Below are 21,211 nucleotides of genomic sequence, written 5' to 3' on the forward strand. Positions count from 1 at the left end.
GAAATAGTTTTAGTAAAGTTAATATGGTTTGGATTTCAATGTGTCTGCTGTAGCCAGCTGTTCAGTTTGTGAAAAGGAAGCTAATCTTTTGTTTTCTTCCTGAAATTGTTTTTCAAGATGTGTAAAGCTAAACAATAGAAGACATGTAGATGATTTTGTTGTGATTTTGTTAGGTATTGGTGACAAAGAACTGGTTCGTTTGGAGATGGCCTCTCTGCTGTGTATGGGAGACCGACAACACAGCCAGCTACAGGATCTGATGCCGGAGAAATCGGGTGTCTCGGGTCACGGCAAGGAGTACTTTGAATCAACCTTGAAAGAGGTCAGACCACGTTTATTACTAACAGTGCTTCCATTTGACCTCGCTGTTTTTTATTATTGTTACAAGATAGGACTGTGATGAACAGTCAAGAGCATAGTCACTGTGGTAACTATTCAGCGTAAACCAATGGTAACTATTCAGTGTAAATTAAAATACAGGATACTGTAATAAAAGTTGAAGGCATTTCCCTTTGCCAGAAATAATTTTTATTGTTTTGAGATTTGATTAAAACACAAAAATACCACCAACATAGAAAAATGGGTTGCCAATTTGACAGTGGTAAATGGCAATTTAGCCAAAAATTAAAATGCTGAAAGTAACAAGCATATGAATTAAATATTCTTGAGAACAATGGTTTTGGAGATCAACTAAATTGATTAATATTATGTTGTCCTGTTCTCAGAATATTGTGCATCACTCCATGTTTGGGCTGGACGTAAATCAGTAGTAAAGTGCTCGCTTGATGTGCCGTTTGTTTAGGATCGATCCCCATCGGTAGGCACCAGCCAGTGCACCACAACTGGTATATCAAAGGCCATTGTATGTGCTATCCTGTCAGATGGTGCATATAAGAGATCCCTTGCTACTATTGGAAAAATGTAGCAGGTTTCCTCTCTAAGACTATATGTCAAATAACCAAATGATGGACATCCAGTAGCCGATGATTAATAAATCAGTGTGCTCTAGTGGTGTCATAAAACAAACTAAACTAAAATTGTCCTACCGGCCTTGGTGGCGTCGTGGTTAGGCCATCGGTCTACAGGCTGGTAGGTACTGGGTTCGGATCCCATTCGAGGCATGGAATTTTTAATCCAAATACCGACTCCAAACCCTGAGTGAGTGCTCCGCAAGGCTCAGTGGGTAGGTGTAAACCACTTGCACCGACCAGTGATCCATAACTGGTTCAACAAAGGCCATGGTTTGTGCTATCCTGCCTGTGGGAAGTGCAAATAAAAGATCCCTTGCTGCTAATCGGAAAGAGTAGCCCATGTAGTGGTGACAGCGGGTTTCCTCTCAAAATCTGTGTGGTCCTTAACCAATTATCTGATGCAATATAACCGTAAATAAAATGTGTTGAGTGCGTCGTTAAATAAAAGATTTCTTTCTTTCTTTCTAAAATTGTCCTGTTCTCAGAATATTGTGCATCACTCCATGTTTAACTTGTAATGTTTTATGACCAGCTCGCTGACTACAAAGCTCCAGTGTTTGAAGCAGGAGGGGGAATGCAGCAAGGAACCTATGTTCCTAAAGGTCAGTGCAAAGATTTCTTTTACCTTTCTTTTTATATCTGAAAACTCCACTTTGTTTTAATCTCCTTGCTCTATGCTGTTTGAACTATGTGAACACATTCTAAATCTGTTTAGTATTATGCTCAGACAGATATGTATCATAAATGATTTTTTTTTTCACGTCAAGCGTAGCCACATTCAGTACCAGCTTTAATGTTTTATCGTAAACAGTTCGTAAAATTGGATCATCCTGTTTATATAACCTTTAAATTATTTCATGTTTCTGTGAAAGAATTTCAGTTATTTTAACACACTCACCGCATGCACGCACACGCACACGCACACACACACACACCACACGCATGTACACACACACTGTTATATCTGTTCAGTAAAGTTTTGGACTTAACTTTTGTCCGCAGTCTTGTTTCACTTCTGTGTATGTTTTCTTGTGTTGATAAGCGTTCCTGTGGGATACGGAGTATGACCCTATCCACGTGTCACTGCGAGCCATCTACAAGCGAGATCAGCAGGCCGCTCTTGACAGATACACGGAACAGTAAGCACTTTTATAGGATATTAAACAAGCTTCCATTTCATATCATGTTTTTGTCCTGAGTGAAATAATTTTCATTTGTTGCAAGCTTTAGCGAGTGATAATGAAAATTATTTCTCGAGGGACATAAACATGATATGAAATGGTAGCGAGTTTAATATCCTATTTATTACCCATAATTGATGTTAATTTATATCACTCAAGTTGTTTGGTTGATGTTTCTGTAAGATTGGAGTGCGCCAATCAATAATGTCGAAGTGTTACGTCCTGCTTGTTGTAACTCCAAGTGAGACATATCACGTTGATATGTACCAAAATACTTTTTAACCATAGGGGTAATAAATTTTATTTTACGATCATGGTCTTCAGTTTAATGATATTAACCATGCAGTCAAACCTGTGGTAAGCAAAGAAAGAAAGAAAGAAGTGTTTTATTTAACGACGCACTCAACACATTTTATTTACGGTTATATGGTTAAGGACCACACAGATTTTTTTAGAGGAAACCCGCTGTCGCCACATAGGCTACTCTTTTATGACAGGCAGCAAGGGATCTTTTATTTGCGCTTCCTACAGGCAGGATAGCACAAACCATGGCCTTTGTTGAACCAGTTATGGGTCACTGGTCGGTGCAAGTGGTTTACACCTACCCATTGAGCCTTGCGGAGCACTCACTCAGGGTTTGGAGTCGGTATCTGGATTAAAAATCCCATGCCTCGACTGGGATCCGAACCCAGTACCTACCAGCCTGTAGACCGATGGCCTGCCACGACGCCACCGAGGCCGGTCCTGTGGTAAGCAGCCATATGCCTATGACTTGAAAAGTTTGTTTTATTTAATGGCACCACCAAAGCACATAGAGTAAAATATAATGGGCTATTGGAGGTCCGACATTTGATGATTCTGACATATAATCTTCAGAGAAAAACCTGCTACATAGTTTCATTAGCAGCGAGGGATGTTTTGGTGGAGTGAATGGTACTGAAGTGAAGACTGAGATCCAGCAGGTAGATGCACTTTATATGCACTTTCCTACAGACATGATAGCACATACCATGGCCTTTGATATACCAGTCATGGGGTACTGGTCAGGGCCAGAAAAACAAAACAATCAGAGAATGGGTTCACCAAGGGGGTTTGATCCTTCTATCCAAGCACCTCCTGCCTATAACTGGATTAACCAATCATTTTTCTTTGTATGTGATTGGCTAGAATACACCTTCTTTAAAACGATTTTGGTTGCTCTTTGTTTCACAGTACACTGAATTGTTTAACCATTTGACATGTTTCAGTATTCGACAGACTGGCAAATATCAGAAAAAGACATCTCCGTGGCCTCCATTCAAAATCCCCGGACATGTCAATTCGTCTTACAAAGGCCTCTACAAAATACTCAACTGCCGCACGATACAAGCTTTTCTCTTCACCATTCTCTACAAGGTAAGGATACAACATTGAGTATTAATATGGTAGCTAATTCATAACATAGTTAGTGTGTCTTCAGTGGACAATATACACAGTGTGTATAGAAATGAATAGTAGGACCACCAAGAATACACAGTGTGTATAGAAATGAATAGTAGGACCACCAAGAATACACAGTGTGTATAGAAATGAACAGTAGGACCACCAAGAATACACAGTGTGTACAGAAATGAATAGTAGGACCACCAAGAATACACAGTGTGTATAGAAATGAATAGTAGGACCACCAAGAATACACAGTGTGTATAGAAATGAACAGTAGGACCACCAAGAATACACAGTGTGAAATATAGACACAGTGTGTAATGAATAGTAGGACCACCAAGAATACACAGTGTGTATAGAAATGACAACCAAGAATACACAGTGTGTACCACCAAGAATACTGAACAGTGTGTATAGAAAGTAGTGAATGACAGAATACACAGTGTGTATAGAATGAACAGTAGGTGTACACAGTGTGTATAGAAATGAACAGTAGGACCACCAAGAATACACAGTGTGTGTAGAAATGAATGTGTAGAACCACCAAGAAATATTGTGCTCTGTGCCTTAACAGTGTGTCTCAGAAAAGGTGTTAATGAATAGTAGGACCACCAAGAATACACAGTGTGTATAGAAATGAATAGTAGGTCCACCAAGAATACACAGTGTGTATAGAAATGAATAGTAGGTCCACCAAGAATACACAGTGTGTATAGAAATGAACAGTAGGACCACCAAGAATACACAGTGTGTATAGAAATGAATAGTAGGACCACCAAGAATACACAGTGTGTATAGAAATGAATAGTAGGACCACCAAGAATACAGTGTGTACAGAAATACAGTTTCCGATGGGTTGCCATAATCACAAGGCACGGAACCGAAAAAGTGTTTCCCATTAAATTTAAAATCCTATGGCCTGTTGTTATGTGTTAAAGGTGTGCTGGATAACTAACAAAGAGTGATTGATCATGTATATTGTTTCAGGCTGTACACAAGGAGCTGAATCTGCCAGACAGTGTCCTGTACTACACGATCCACCTGCTAGATCTCAGTCTCCACTTCAGTCCTAGTCACTCCACCAAGAGGGTAATACGTCACCTAACAACTGTTCGTAATGCAAATACAGAATACTGAACAAGATCCTGTGATAGACTAATTACAGTGAAAACTCTCAAGACCTGACCCTCTGTAAACTGGAATTCCCTCAAAACCGGACGTTTCACAGAGTCCATTTTCAAAAACATGGACAAAACTTAACCTCTGTAAACTGGATCCCTCTTAAAATCGGCCATTTGTCTTGGTTCCAAGGGTGTCCGGTTTAGAGTGGTTTCACTGTATGTACTATTGAAAACACATGAGTTGTAATATAAACAGCTTCTCACAGGAATGAGTATAGAATTCATTTTATTATTACTGGACAAAAATTGGACAGTTCTATTCAATATAACATTGTGGAAATGCACAGAGCTAAGTCTAGGAAACGTGTATGTTGTTTACTATGTGTTTACCATATGTTGTCAAAAATGTAGTTTTGAGTTACAACAAACATTCAGATAACCACATTAGATACACAGAGAATGAATTGGCAGAGGGAAAAAAAAGTCATTTTAATTGGTAAAGCCACCGACTCAAGGTAGGTTGTTTGGCATACTACAAAAACCATGACGACCAAAAACATAGATTTGCCAAATTAATAATTTAAGCAAACAGTTGTAAGCTATGTGAAAGTTAATAGTAAAAAATAAATGTCTAGCCAAAAAAGTTTCACACTGCCTAATGAGTAGGGTCTGTGGCTTTTAGAAGTCTCTAATAGCTGGAAACATGTTACTGTGGCTTCAAAATCAAGAAGTCCTTCTAAATGGGTTTTTTTTTATGAACATTGTGTATTATACATTTTGAGTCACATGTTAAATATGATAATCTCCATATCAGGTGTGGACTTCCATCTTTAACTATTTATACAACTGATTTTTCCAAATTCTACCACCGCAGGTTCACAGTCAGGGAACAGTGAATGATGGTCAGTTTCACAGGTGGTTTTCCTCATCGGACATCAAGCAGAATGCAAGGGAGACAATCCACGAAATAGTGGTTCAGAATCCGGTTTCGGAGACGGAAGAGGCGGACAGCTGCACGGTTAATGTTGACATGGACACCAGCACACTGGAAGAAATGTTTCAGCTGGCACCAAGTACTGCTTCTTGTAAGTTCTGTCTCAGGGTAGAATGTTTTACTAACCATTCATATGGCTTCCAGCTTACACAGGAGTTTGTTCAATCCTTGTAACAAAGGTGGCTGTTTTAAACAGTAGTATCAGTGATTATTGTATATTGTAGTTACATTCTGTATGGCATATGGTGTGTGAGTTTTCTTTCTTTGTCATTTGTGCAGTGTTAAATCACATAATCATAGTATTTGTGATTCTGCAGTATTCTATATTTTTTTTTTAAAGATAATTGAACTATTAATACCTAAGGATTGCCTTGTTAAGACCAAAATTTTAAAATGCAATTATTTTAATTATGATTTATTATTTTTGAAAACTAGTGCATTAATGGATTTTGTATAATTCCATATAAAATAGTCATATCCATCATATGCCTATCAGTAGATGTAATTAGCTAATACTAATTAAGATTTAACCAGTTACCTATCCTTTTCTAAAACCTGTATCACTGTTATTACAGCACATGGTGGACCAATCACAGCAAGCCATCTTTCGGGTATTCCTTCCATGATGTCACTTCCTGGATCATCTGGTGGTAGTCCAACATACGCACTGGCTTTACCGACATCTCACCCACCGGGCAGTCCCACTCAAGTGAAACCAAAGTACGAAAGCCGGGGAGTTGTCACGGAGCAGTTTCATTCAACTCCTTACCCGGTCAATGAAAACTTAATAACGCTGCTGGTGAAGCTACATAACAAGTTGTCTGGGAAGTCTAATTCATACGCCTGCAGTACTTGTGAGGGCGGCGGAGCCAAACCGTCTGAAGCAGCCGTGGGCGATGGTCCCTTTTACGTGGGACGGTTTCTCGACAGACTGTGTCGTCAGAGTTCAGAGTGTGCGAAACTCGTGTCGGAAATAGCTGCCACCAGACAGCAGAAAGAAAAGGACAAGAAACAGGGACAGACTGTTAATCAGGAAGAAAGGTAGGATTTATCACACTGAGCTCAGTAACTGGTTTAACGTGTCCATATACCACTAGGGTTTCGAACACGCCTATCCCGAATCTGGCCTCCAATAGGATTGGGGGTCTGACTCGGAACAGGAATAACCTAACAAATACAGTCAATTTTGAATATTAACACCAAAAGTATTTTTAAAAAAGAGGAAAATAGGGGTTAATAAATTTTGGCTGAGTCCTTAAAAAAATCTATCACACAACTGCTGCAACACCTGCAATTAAAATGTCTACGGCAAAAAAAAAAAACATGGGAAAAAAGTTGAATATAATCCACAGCCAAAAAAAAACGTGCCATAGAAAATTAAAAACTCCATGGTTTTGCTGATTGCAATATGCAATTGCAGGGTTAGCTGCTGTATATAATTTGGACCAGGGTTTCTAGAATTTTTATAGAATCCACTAGCCATGTGATCAGTAATTTTTTTAATTTACAAGCCATGATTAAAAATCCACTAGCCCTACTTTACTTTAAAGTAAATACAATTTTACTAATAGTAATAATCAGATATGTCACCTACAGAGGGAGATAGAGCTTAAAAACACTAAGATTTGGGGGGGGGGGGGGGGGGGGGGGGGGGGGGGGGGGGTAGGAGTCGGGCCAGGATGTTCATAGCTACAAAATAAGACTTAAATGCAGCATTTGACAAAAAAAATTCACCAGCTGTCGGGTTTGGTAATAGTAGATATTTGCTAGCCCAACATTGAATATCACTAGCCACGGTAGTGGGGCTACCATAATCTAGAAACACTGATTTTAACAAAGCTGAACTTTATTAAAGGAGTATTAAATTTTGATCTGAATAAAACAAAACTAGTTAGATATTGAGTGATTGTTATGAAATGAGCAATATCTTATGTAGTTACGGTATTTTAACGTAAACTTTCACCTACGTCTCGGTTTACGTTACGGGATATGGATGCTATTTCTTCGTAGCAGCGCCGCCACAGATTACAGCGGCACGTTTCCCGCCAATATTATCGCACGTTTTGTTCAAATAAAGTTGTAGTTGTATACATATTTAAGTTTCTTCACGACTGATACGCATCAGGTGCCATAACTGTGTCTTGTGTATTGGTAAGCCCTTAAAATTCGCAATGTACAATATCATCTGGCTATTCTTATCCCTTGACTACCATGTTGGTTGTAAGTAGTTTCCTCCACTATCTTCTTTTGGCTTTGTACTCAAATATCCTACAGTAATGTCACTTGAAATCCATATTTTGTAAATAGTACTTTTTTTTTTAATCACAAGATTTTCTTCAGAGTGAAGTGCATTAGTAATGTTAAAAAAAAGAAAAGAAAAACTCTATAGCAATTTTGCAGTGAAATGTTTCCAGCGTTCTTAAAACTATAGAGTAACCAATTAGTTCTGTTATCGTGTTTTAATAGTCTAGTCTTCGTACCAGTTTGTTATGAATATTCAGTCCTTAATCAGCTGCTGCATTATACACCCAGACTAAATGTGAACATTAGACCATTTTTTATGCATTCTGCATGAAATCACTCATCTAGTACTTGTTTATGGTTTTTATATTTTTATTGTTTATAGACGAAAAAAGGCTTGGGAACGCCAGCAAAAACTGATGGCAGAATTTGCCTCAAAGCAAAAGGCGTTCATGGAACAGGCAATGGAAGAAGAAGGTATGGCAACTGCTTTTCCATAAATATCATTATTAATCTTTTTCATGTCTTTTACAAGGGTTTTTTTGTTATATTTTCAGTTTACTGATGATATATTTATTCCACAATCCTCAGTTCCTTTCAAACTTTACATAATTCTTGTACAACCCATAACTGGTACCAGTCTTTGTTTTTTAATTAACTGGTATTATTACTTGTAAGCTGACATTGGTTTTGCTTATATTAAAAAACAAAACAAAAAACCCACCAGAATATAACTGATGATAATCAACTAAACGGTAAAGTTAGATTGGAAACAAGATGGACATGCAGTTAAAGCAATTGCCTGATGCACAGTCAGTCTAGGATCAATCCCTATCGGTGGGCCCATTGGGCTATTTCTCGTTCCAGCCAGTGCACTACGACTGGTAAATCAAAGCTCATGGTATGTACTATTATATCTATGGGATGGTGCCTATAAAAGATCCCTTGCTACTAATGGAAAAATTTAGCGGGTTTCCTCATTAATATGTTGGAATTACTAAATGTTTGACATCCAATAGCCAATGATTAATAAATCAATGTGTTCTAGTGGTGTGGTTTCAACAAAACAAAGTTTAACTTTCCCTAAATTTATTTGACTTCTACCAACACTACAACTCATGTATATTATGGTGGGTTTTTTTTATCTTTAGTATAATTATTTTAAAAAAATAGTTTTTGTTTGTTTTCTTTTGTAAGTGTAACATTTACATAATTATACCTAATTTTTTCTCCATCACTTTTTATATTTGTCTGCTTCATCATAACACAACTCCTAGACATTGCTGGTGGCAGGACGTTGCCCAGTCGTAAAGCGCACACCTGATGTGCAGTCGGTCTAGGATCGATCCCCGTCAGTGGGCCCATTGGGCAATTTCTCATTCCAGCCAGTGCACCACGACTGATATATCAAAGGTCGTGGTATGTGCTATTTTGTCTATGGGATGGTGCATATAAAAGATCCCTTGCTACTAATGAAAACATGTAGCATGTTTCCTTTCTATGACTGTCAATAGCCGATGGTTAATAAATCAATGTGCTCTAGTGGTGTCGTTAAATAAAACAAACTCGGACAGTGTTGATGTCCCCCGTCCCCAGTATAAAATCCCGGCTATACCAATGTACATGTCTATAATTATACAGTGATATACAGTTTGTGAATTTTAATTGTTTACTTGTAGAAGATGCCTCAGAGGAGACCACACAGGAAAAGTCCAAGTCGGAGGAGAAACTGCTGGACTGTGTGATCTGTGGTCAGAGTACACCATCCACCGGAGACAGTCCAGTCGGTCTTGTCGTCTTCCTACAGTCGTCCAGTGGTAATTTGATTATTACGTTATTTAACAACCAGTCTTTAAGTCTGTATAGACAGTCACTGTATAATTAATATACATTATTTTCTTTTAAGCTGGATAAAAAAAGCTATTGTTAGTTGACACAGACATAAAGGATTGTTAAATATGCTAAAACAGTTATTTGATTTATGAGATATATTCCACATATGTTGGAACTCAATTTGCAAACATCTGATTGGCTGTTTCTTGTTGCTGACCTAGAGGTCAAAGCCAAAATGTCCACTGAAATTAACGCTATCAAATCAGATTTCTACAGGCGAAATAAGTTAACTGTGAAATGTACAAGCGTTGTAAAAATATTTTAGTTGGAAAACACATTTAGATTTCTTTTAAACACGTTTTATTTTTTGTGCAGATATATAAGTACTACACACATGTCCTTATATAATTTATCCTAAAGTTTGTTGGTTAAAAATGCATCCAATATTCTTTTACTCATTAAATATGATTTGAAACCCCACTTGCTGCCATAGGCTAAGCAGGTTTCCTTTCTGTTGAAATCACTCTATATTACACACTGAATAGACATAGTTTATCATAAGTTGCTGTCAGTTCCTTTTCCAGTTCCTAATCAGTGTTCTCGCTGGGTGAAAATTAAAGGAGGGCGGCCGCGCAGCACCACACCCTTCAAAAAAAAAAGCAAATAAAAGAGTGGGGGGGCTTGGTGGTTACCATGTTGTTGTGTGTTGATAGACTTTGTGGAAAGACATACTCCTTATTTTGATTACAAAAAGTTTATACGAAGTACAAGCAGACTTGTCTTTTAATTGAACCGAAGATGTTATCGGTCTGATGTTCACTGGCAGTTCCGGTTTTGCTGAATCGATCAAAGTTTTTAATATTATTATTTTAATAAAGATTTCAAGATATATGGAAAACAAAAAAGACATTTGTGTGATCCCCTGATGTCGAAATTTTGTTTTGTTATTCCCATCTTCATCAAATGAATCGATCGCTGTGATAAAATATCGCCAACTGATAAAAAGTAGTTTCGTTTTTGTAGTGGTGGTGTATATATTATTTGGCACCCAAGATGAATGATTTTAATGCCAAACACTACCACTTCCGTTGATTTTATAAGCGGTGATATCTCCCCCCCCCCCCCCCCCCCCCCCCCCCCCCCCAAAATGAAAGTTTACAATATGTTATAAGAACTGCTGAATAAACAGAATGACAGAAAGTAAAAATCGTCAGTTACAATCAATTATATCTGTAACTGAGGACAAAATATCAGACGACAGTTAGTGGAAACAAAAGATAGAGTGACCGTTCTGATCACGTGACAAATTTGGCGCCAAATAAGTGGGGGTTTTCCAGTTGGAGATTGCCGAATCCATAAAAAATTAAAATGTTTTCATTGCTCAAATAAAATATAATTTTTATTGTTCGTATTAAACATAGGATAAAATAGAGGCTGTTAAAAATACTATTAAATTATGTTACGGTAACCGTCGTAAATATTTCGTCAGTTGCTTTTTCATACACAACGCGACTTGTTTCCTTTGATGTCCAGTGGGCAGACTGATCGTTGTGGGGGTTTTTATGTGTGGAAAAAAGGGTGCATTTGGAAATAGCGGAGATAGGTGCTGGAAAATATAGTATGGTGCTGGAAAATAAAGAGGGGCGCAGAAAAATAAAGGAGGGCGGAGAACGTGAAAGGAGGGCGGCAAAATGCAATAGCAGGACGGGCCGCCCCGCTTAAATGGAGCAGCGAGAACACTGCTAATGATAATTTATGTTTTCAGTTCTTGGACACCGGTTGCGGAGTGAGAAGCCGCGGGTACTTCTTGAAGATGGATCTCAGTTACCCAAAGCACCGTGTGCCACGTTTTACAAAAAACATTTAGAAACTCTTCTGAAAAACTTTGAGGAGGTACGTTATTGCTGTAAAGTAAACATTTAGAAACTCTTCTGAAAATCTTTGAGGGGGTATGTTATTGCTGTAAAGTAAACCTTTAGAAACTTTTCTTAAAAACTTTGAGGAGGTACGTTATTGCTATAAAGTAAACATTTAGAAACACTTCTTAAATTTTTGGACGAGGTACGTTATTGCTATAAAGTAAATATTATGTTATTATACTAACTTAAACAATTTTTAATTCTTCTTAATAACTTTGAGAATTTATAAAAAACATTTAGAAACTCTTCTTAAAAACTTTGAGGAGATATTTAATAACATTTGATAAAAAAATTGGTGGAAGTACATGTATGTTATTACACTAACTTAACCTTTTTAAAATTGTTCTTTAAAACTTTGAGAAGGTACATTATTACACTAAATTAAATATTTAAAAACACTTAATAAATTTTTTGAGGAAATACATTATTAAAATAACTTAAAAATTCATTTGAGGAGGTACGTTATTACACTAACTTTGCTTTAATAAGATTAAAACCAAGATGGATCTGACTGTGATTTGCAGGTTCAAATAATGCAGACCTGCCTTCGCATCTACACAGTTTCAAATCATAAATTGTTTTTAATTAAAAATACCTGACACAGAAAAGACTCTTGAGACATGAATGTTGATACATCTTTACTAGATTGTGTGTTTTTTATTCAGGGCTCCTGTCAGATGTCTCTCAACATTGGCTGGGAGGGCGGAGTTGTGGTGCAGACTTGTGGACACTATCTTCATCTGACCTGTCACGGCTCCTATTTAGAATCACTTAAGGTAACATATCCCTATCCCGAGTCAGACCCCCAATCCTATCGGAGGCTGGACTCGGGATAGGCATGTTCGAAACCCTAGTGGTATATGGACACGTTAAACTAGTTACTAAGCTAAGTTACGGTAACATACATAACATAACTGTTCAGTTTGTTGTTCCTGTAAAGTTTTATTAATATTAAATGATTTGTGTTTTTAGTTTTCGTGCAAGTTGTTAAATTTATTATCTAGTATATGGTCAAATGTAAATGAGTCTGTATAATATGTGGTGTCTCTGGTCCAAATTAACAACCTTTGTGTTTATCCAGTCTTAAATGTATTTGTAGTTACTGATTTAAAAAAAAACCCACAAACCTTTTCAGATCTGCGTTGTTATAAACAATTCTGAAATTGATTTTATTATTATAATAGATCTTTGCAGGCTTATACAATCATCAAGTCATTAAACATTGATTTACAAAGCTTTCCTAGACATTTATTTTCTAAGTTTCTTTGCACATATTCTTTCTGTGAATAAATTACCACACGTTTCTATGCCATACTAGATTTTACATATTCATACATTACAAACACTGTGTAACTTAATATTCTCTGTATTCAGACTCAGAACCCGACAGAGAACCTGTCAGTGAACAAAGGAGAATATTGGTGCCCGCTGTGTCGACAGCTGTCAAATTCTGTCATCCCAGTTGTGCCTGACGAAAACAAGTTTACATTGGTGAAGCCCGTGTCACCTGACCCCCACCAGATGGCGTTTGATCTGGCAGAGCTGATGGTTAAGAGACCTATTACACCTGTAAGAGAATCTGTTTTCTTAAAATAATATATATATGAAACGCGATAAACGCCATATTAAAAACCATTGTGCGAACACCACTCAGACACTGTTCACACGTAGACAAACACAAGTTCAAATTCAGTTTTCAGCCAAACAAGATACAATTGTCTGAGGATATATTGCAGAGAAACTGGAGTAGTGTTTCTGGTTCTGTGTGTGTATAGTGGCGTTTATCACGTTTTGCGATGAAACTCTTCATATATATATATATCTTCTTTTTATTATTATTAATATTATTATTATTATTATGCTACATTTTGATAGTTAACTGCAATGTTAAATGCAGAACATATCTTTTTCCTTGGTTGTTATCAAATGTCCTTTCATGAATTGCAGAATATAAATCTAAGCAAATGTATTAAATATGTCACCATAACTTGCACCTTTTGAGTTTGTATTATATTCTTTGGTCTTAGTAGTGTGTTAAGAAATTATTATTACTATGTACTTATTCATAAATGTCAAGTATAAGTCTGTTACTGTATTTTCTGCAGGGATCGGCCAACTTAACAAAAGCCATGGGGAGTGTGATGGAGGACTTGACGAATTCTACACATTCAGCATACAAGACCTACACCATGTCACACGGCTCCGAATGTGTTCTGCTCTTTGTTTGTTCTGTAGCAAGGTAAGCTTAATTTTGTGATACGTTTACACATAAAAAAGTATTTTCTGTTCATACACTCATGTCACATTAGTCTGTGCGGCACAAACGTCTGCACATGTTAATTACATTACATTACATCTTGAAACAAGTGATGGGGTATATTTGTAAACAGTGTTAATTTAATTCATAAACAATTATTAAAACAACACATCTTGATTGTGAACATATGATATTTTGATAATTATGTCTGGTCGAGGTCATTGAAAAGAAAAGAAGAAATTTTGTTATCAGACTGAAATCAAAGTTGCATTAATAGAATCTCTCCTCACACTAACAAAAAGAGGATATACAGAATTGCTTATTGAAATTTTAAGTCCATGACATGGGGGTGAGAGGTGGGGATGTACTAAGACTACAAGTCATGGGCAGTAATGTACTAAGGTTCAGCATCTTGTTAAGTATTTCTGGAAGCATGTTTTTAATATGTTCCTTTTCATTCTCCTAGAACTAACCTTGAAGTTGAATTGTTACAAAGAGGTGGAACTCTAGATAAGCCACCACCATCCATCTTTACAAAGAAAAACTGCTTCCGTAAGTATCATGTTGTCACACACTTCATGACAACAGAGTGTTTATAAACAAAACATGGCATTTTCAGATGACTGCAACAATGTAACATTCACATAGGACAGGTTATTTGTGGTTTTTATGGGATCAGGATTAGCTCACTTGTAGAGAATTCACTTAAGTTTTCACTTGTCAAAAAATGGAACAAGAATAAAACTGACATTGTTATATAAATGAGTACCTTTAAAAATTATAAAATACAATGTTGATTATATATAATTGTGTAAAGCAATTTCACTGGACACTGTCAGCTGGGGTTTTTTTTAAGTGTTCATAGAATATTCTGCTTGATTGTTCATATCTAGAGAAAAAACATATGGTCTACAAAATGGTTGGGTTTTTTTTGGAGGGGTGGGATGGGAAGGGGAAGTTTAGTCAATTTCACTTAGTTTGGTCAATTTCACTTATGTAGCTTAAGTAAAATGTATATGTGATGTTTATTCCAGTTCCCATGCTGCATGTGTTGAGTCTACACAGCAAACTGCTGACAATGAGACCCACGCCGTACACGGATCTGTGGGCGCACATCACCGGTGTCAGTCTCACTGGAGATTCTACCAGGTACTCACTTACTGTGCTGGCAATTACCCTCTTTAAGCCCTGGGCTTTAATATCAGTTGTACTAATTTTTTCGTGAACATTTTCAGTAACAATAAAGTTCAGACAAGTAAGTATCTCAATACAAAACATTACAGACCCTTAAAACCAATAATTTTGCTAAGTCTTACGATATCTGGAGAGGGGATACAACCAGGACAGAACAGTTGGAACATGTCCAGGAGGGGTGAAAGGAACGCACCCCAAGTCTGTGCGCACTCTGTGAAATTTGTCGTGACGTAGGCATTGTTGTGCTTCGAGTGACATCTACCGGTGACATCAGAATACTAACTTTCAAAATTATTTCAAGCAATTGAGACATGGGGATTCCTATGGTATTTATCGATATAAAACCTGCTTTTTCACTCCATTTGATAAAAACGTGATCTAAGTGTGTTACAGGTTTGTAGATTAACCAAATTATAATTTATTTTCGCTGGATGGAACTAGGGCGTGCAGCTTTAAATGTTAAGATTAAATTTTCTTTATTTGGACTGCCCGTCAAAAATTGGCGTTTATTTGTAATATTAGGAATTAGTTGTCATATTCATAATTTTTGGACACGCCATTTGAATTAAGCCATTTCATTTTAGTATAAAGTCAGAATTGCCCCTATTAATTAAATACATTCTGTCTGATGCTCAGCCACTGGCCTTGTCAGAGACTAGACGTGGGATGGACGTGCGTGGTCCTCTTTTGGATATAGGCACGTAAATAAAGTAACGGTAACAGTACTCTTTTTGGAGAGGGGCGGAATGTTGCCCAGTGGTAAAGCATTCGATTGATTGTGCAGTCGCTCTAGGATCAATCCCCGTTGGTGGACCCATTGGGCTATTTCTCGTTCCAGCCAGTGCTCCACAACTGGTGTAACAAAGGCCAGTGGTATGTACTATCCTGTTTGTGGGATGGTGTATATAAAAAATCCCTTGCTGCTAATCGAAAATGAAATAGCGACAGTGGGTTTCCTCTCTAAATATCTGTGTGGTCCTTAACCATATGTCTGACGCCATATAACCGTAAATAAAATGTGTTGAGTGCATTGTTAAATAAAACATTTCCTTCCTTCCATTTTGGAGAATAATGATTTTATCAAAGTTTAAGTCTTGGGATTCGGAACAAAATATGAAATTTTGACTAGAAAAAAGTAACGATTGTTCATTATTTGTAATTGCGTTTATTTCACATTCAGAGCAAACAAACTTTAAGGTAGATTTTTCCCACATTAAATTAACCACATCTGCACATTTGCCATGTTCTGCATGTGACATAAGGGAAATTACATAGAGAAACTACTCGAAATATGTCATTAAAAATTAAACCCAAAATGAAAATTAATCGCAGGATAAGGTTAAAGGGACAGACCCTAGTTTTTTTTTAAACACTAAGGCATATTTTTCATTGTTAGAGCCGTTTATGATCACTGAAATCAAACATTACTTATGTTTTATTGTTTAGATTATCCATTTCCATACAACCAAAGTGTTTCTGGTCATCCTGATGTTTCTAATACCACAAAATGCATTTTTCATATTTTTTAAAACACACATGCGTCTGAAAAGTAACGGTTATGGAGTCGTGTTTTAGTCTATTTTTAAGAGTATTTCACCATCACAGACTCGGGTTTTTTATCACTCTGTTTTATCCAAATTTGTTACAGGTTTGTAAAGTAACCAAACTTAGTGTCCATTTTTTATGGGTTGAAACTAGGGTCTAGGTGAAATATATGCCTTAGTGTTTAAAAACTAGGGTCTGTCCCTTTAAGAAACGGATGAGGTTAAATACAAGAGTTCTCGGTAGTGATTACAACATCTGTATACAGGGTCTGTATTTTAAGTGAATGCAGTTTTTATCATACTAAATATCAAGATATTATGTTTGATCATAAGCTTTGACCACGAGTGTTTACAGTTATAAGTTGGGATTTGGTACAGGAGACCACTTGAGTTGGATGTGATATGAGTACCTGAAGATTTAGTAGTTTCTTTTGTACATGCTCATAATTTGTGACAAAAAGACATCAACCAGACATGAGGGTAGATATTTATGGCTGTCATGATTTTGTTTTTTCTTGCAGTGTGACGAAGTACCAGAAAAATGTTCCACTTTTGTTGAAAGATGTTACAGCTTTGTTAATACAGTTTATTCTGACTCTTCCAATTTCAATGGAAACAGGTATGACATAGCGAAAATAATTCTTATTTATATCAGTTGTCTTTTGGCGAGTTCCATGAATAAATTTAAAATGTATCTGTGGTGACAGGTTCTCATAGTTTAACAAAACCTGTATCAGATTTTAATTATAGTTATTAATTAAATTATTAGAATTTTAAAAAAAATTGTAGATTTTTTTTAAAGATATGGTTAAGCAAATTAAATGATATTTTGAAAGAAAAGTAGCCAGTTTAATTTTTTAAAACTTTATGATTGTTTATTAAAGTAAATATGAATCTTGTATATATACTTGTACATTCAGTTTTTAATAATATATTCACTATTGTTTTATTAACTTCTTTTTTTTCTCTGAAATTTTGTCGACCGAGAATTAACTAGGTCTATTCACAATATATTTGATAGACCTAGTTAATTTTTAACTGACAATTTATTATACCTTTCTCTAATATATAAGCTAAAGATATTTTTGTGTATGTTTTTCAGAGCACTTTGACTTCCTAGTACAGATGTTGTATAATGTTGTGTATGTCCAAGCACTGGCTGTGATGAGCTGCAAGTTCACGTCGGAGGAACGTGAAGCATGGAGAAAGAAGGGACAAAAAGTAAGAGGATTTTTAAGGGTGGAATTTATTTATAAAATATATGATGTTCTAGTGTTCCTGTCATTATGGGTGGAATTTATTTATAAAATATATGATGTTCTAGTGTTCCTGTCATTATGGGTGGAATTTATTTATGGGTGGAATTTATTTATAAAATATATGATGTTCTAGGGTTCCTGTCATTATGGGTGGAATTTATTTATAAAATATATGATGTTCTAGTGTTCCTGTCATTATGGGAATGCCATCTAGTTTTTCATATGTACAGGAACATTTAGGAAAGTGTAATTGTGGAAGATATCCACAACAGTGAGAATCTTAATTATAATAGTTCTTGATAAATTTGACTTATACAATCATTTCAGACATCTGTCATCTATTTGATTGCATTATAGCTATTGAGAGTGTCTATCCAGGTCAGAGGATAATGGTTAGTGGTTGGTGAGAGAGCAGTCAATATAGTGGCCATATTGGAATATCTTATTGTTTAAGCACTGCAAGTCTGGCCTTAAATGTTGATTCTTATTGAATTGTACAGTGAAACAACCAAACTGGTCACCTAAGGGTCATGTAAAAAGTCTGGTTTTTAGGGGTATCTGGTTTAGAGAGGTTATGTTCTCTGATTATATTTAAAAGGGGACCATGAAAACATCCGGTTTACAGAAGGTTTCACTGTATGTCATGTAGATCGTGTACTTCTAGTTCTGTTTGACCTCTCGAAACATCCGGTTTACAGAAGGTTTCACTGTATGTCATGTAGATCGTGTACTTCTAGTTCTGTTTGACCTCTCGAAACATCCGGTTTACAGAAGGTTTCACTGTATGTCATGTAGATCGTGTACTTCTAGTTCTGTTTGACCTCTCGAAACATCCGGTTTACAGAAGGTTTCACTGTATGTCATGTAGATCGTGTACTTCTAGTTCTGTTTGACCTCTCGAAACATCCGGTTTACAGAAGGTTTCACTGTATGTCATGTAGATCGTGTACTTCTAGTTCTGTTTGACCTCTCGAAACATCCGGTTTACAGAAGGTTTCACTGTATGTCATGTAGATCGTGTACTTCTAGTTCTGTTTGACCTCTCGAAATGTCCGGTTTACAGAAGGTTTCACTGTATGTCATGTAGATCGTGTACTTCTAGTTCTGTTTGACCTCTCGAAACGTCCGGTTTACAGAAGGTTTCACTGTATGTTATGTAGATCGTGTACTTCTAGTTCTGTTTGACCTCTCGAAACCATTTTCACATTATTATTTTTTTCAAACCTTCATTCATATTGCTATGTATTATTGTTTTGTCCATTAAAAGAAACATTAATAAGATTAATTGTTTTGCTCAAGGTTCCTTTTGAAACCATGGATGGTATTTTGAGTCACATAATCACCCGCCTCAGTCTAAGCAGACTATTTGATGATGCTGACAAGGAAAAAGGTGTATCGGCTGTAAGTCTTTATTTTTGAATTTTCAAATTGGCCCTTTACTTGCATTAGTACTTCTGGTCATCCTAATAACACTGATCTATGATAAAAAAAATAATAAGCTGTCAGTTTTATCAAATTTTGAAGCACCTGAATAAAAAAATGTTTACCTAGTTAACAGATTGTAGTCTGTGGATAGGCAAATGTAAACTATACCTGTACATGTTTCGTGCGTTTCTTATCTTCCTAGTGTTTATTACATTTAAGCATGTTATATGGGTCTAAAGATAAAATGATGAGTCAAAAGTGACCTACAGCTTTGTGTTATATATAGGGAATAAAGTAAAATAGTCTGCTTTGTTCAAAAATATGTCTTAATATCTCTCGTTTACTTCTAATATTTTATGTAGATCATTAGCTCTGACAAGTTATGTCCAGTTAGTTACAGCATATAGTTTAGATCACTTGTTCAGTTTATTTAAGTTCTTCTTAAATGTTCATGAAATTGTGTTTTGACATTAGCTCAATCAATTCCAGTTTTGCCAGAGTGTTTGGTCTCCCCAAAGTGTGGAAGATGCCATTGAGGAGTTTGTTCTGCCGTTTTTGAGAATAGCTGCACTGTTGAAACATCATTTGTTTGGGATAGAGTTCTCCCCATCTGAGGTATATACAATCTTAATAAAATTAGCTCCACTTGTTAATTACCATTACCTGTGGATCTAACCCCATTGGAGCTCATGTCCAGTTGACCTTTCATTCAACCAATCAAAACCTTACTTGCAAAATCATGCCAGTGATTTGAAAAGAATTTGAAAACATTCGGGATTATGCCAAGGGTATACGAAATGATTCAGGTGAATTATGAAGTATTCCAGAAATTAATTTCAATATAAAATTTTATATAAAATTCATTTCAAGACGAAAAAAAAAAAAATGTGATGGTATAGCCATAAAATCTGTTTATACTAGTATACAATCCAGAGTTTATTACTGCACTTTTCCTCCTGTTTTTTAATGTTGAAATAGACCAACAAGTTCGCCTATTGTATAAATAGTCTCGTCCATTATTTTTAGAATTTGTTTGCTTCCGAATAACGCTATAAAAGGCGAAGTGTAATTGGTCGATATTTAAATTGTTATTTATAGATGAAATGTCACCTGGACATGGAAGTCCACACAATGCTGTTAGATCTACTGGTAGACCAGTAGAGCTAATTTTAATCAGATTGAGGTATATACTACATATCTTCTAATCACGTGATTTTGAAGATTAATTTTGTGTATTTGAATAACTGTTTCTGACAGGTGAAATTTGGAAGAAACCTACCAAAACATGTCTGTTCTACAACCAACAGTAGTAATTAATGATATCAATAGACTTAAAGGCATATTGCCTTAAGCCACTTACCAAAGACACGGTCAGATATCTTTATTAAAAGTTTACCGTTAAGTCAATACAGATGATAATGTGAATGATTTAATTGCAAAAATGTCATTATTAAAAGATTATCTCTGACTCTCTAGCAGATGATAAAGTATATGATTTAACTGAAAATAATTTGTATAGTGTTAGAAGCTGCTAACCCTAATTTTTGGGCACTGTAAAAAATGTGTTGGGGTTCCAGCTTTTTAAATGTTAACTGTTACATGGCTTACAGTTTTTTGGGGTTTTTATATTTTTATTTGTTTTAGTGTGTTAACTTTAAACTATAATAAAAAATTTTAGTTAAGTAGATTATTTTGAAAATTCCACATCCATGTACCAAATATCATGGAATGACCTTAACATTATTAATTTTGATTAATTCAAAGTGTTTCAGGTTGTGCTGATGTCTGTAATAGCACATAATTAATTTATGTTAAAAAACAAAGTTATATATTTGGGGAAATTGGGA

General features: G+C 36.0%; 1 protein-coding gene across 1 annotated transcript in view; it reads left to right on the plus strand.

The window, feature by feature from the left end:
• Positions 1-21,211, plus strand: part of LOC121381262 (E3 ubiquitin-protein ligase UBR3-like) — a 52,000-nt gene that overhangs the window by 23,733 nt on the left and 7,056 nt on the right. The window contains exons 15-33 of the mRNA XM_041510504.1: positions 174-322; positions 1,504-1,573; positions 2,014-2,110; positions 3,400-3,547; positions 4,565-4,666; positions 5,573-5,783; positions 6,268-6,733; positions 8,319-8,410; positions 9,613-9,750; positions 11,532-11,659; positions 12,351-12,461; positions 13,060-13,254; positions 13,791-13,924; positions 14,409-14,494; positions 14,977-15,091; positions 17,202-17,299; positions 17,783-17,901; positions 19,239-19,340; positions 19,854-19,979. Coding sequence (XP_041366438.1) covers positions 174-322; positions 1,504-1,573; positions 2,014-2,110; positions 3,400-3,547; positions 4,565-4,666; positions 5,573-5,783; positions 6,268-6,733; positions 8,319-8,410; positions 9,613-9,750; positions 11,532-11,659; positions 12,351-12,461; positions 13,060-13,254; positions 13,791-13,924; positions 14,409-14,494; positions 14,977-15,091; positions 17,202-17,299; positions 17,783-17,901; positions 19,239-19,340; positions 19,854-19,979 — 2,687 coding nt within the window. The remainder of the gene's footprint in view (positions 1-173; positions 323-1,503; positions 1,574-2,013; positions 2,111-3,399; positions 3,548-4,564; positions 4,667-5,572; positions 5,784-6,267; positions 6,734-8,318; positions 8,411-9,612; positions 9,751-11,531; positions 11,660-12,350; positions 12,462-13,059; positions 13,255-13,790; positions 13,925-14,408; positions 14,495-14,976; positions 15,092-17,201; positions 17,300-17,782; positions 17,902-19,238; positions 19,341-19,853; positions 19,980-21,211) is intronic.

This window comes from Gigantopelta aegis, chromosome 9 (genome assembly GCF_016097555.1).
Source record: "Gigantopelta aegis isolate Gae_Host chromosome 9, Gae_host_genome, whole genome shotgun sequence".
Lineage (NCBI taxonomy): Eukaryota > Metazoa > Mollusca > Gastropoda > Neomphalida > Peltospiridae > Gigantopelta > Gigantopelta aegis.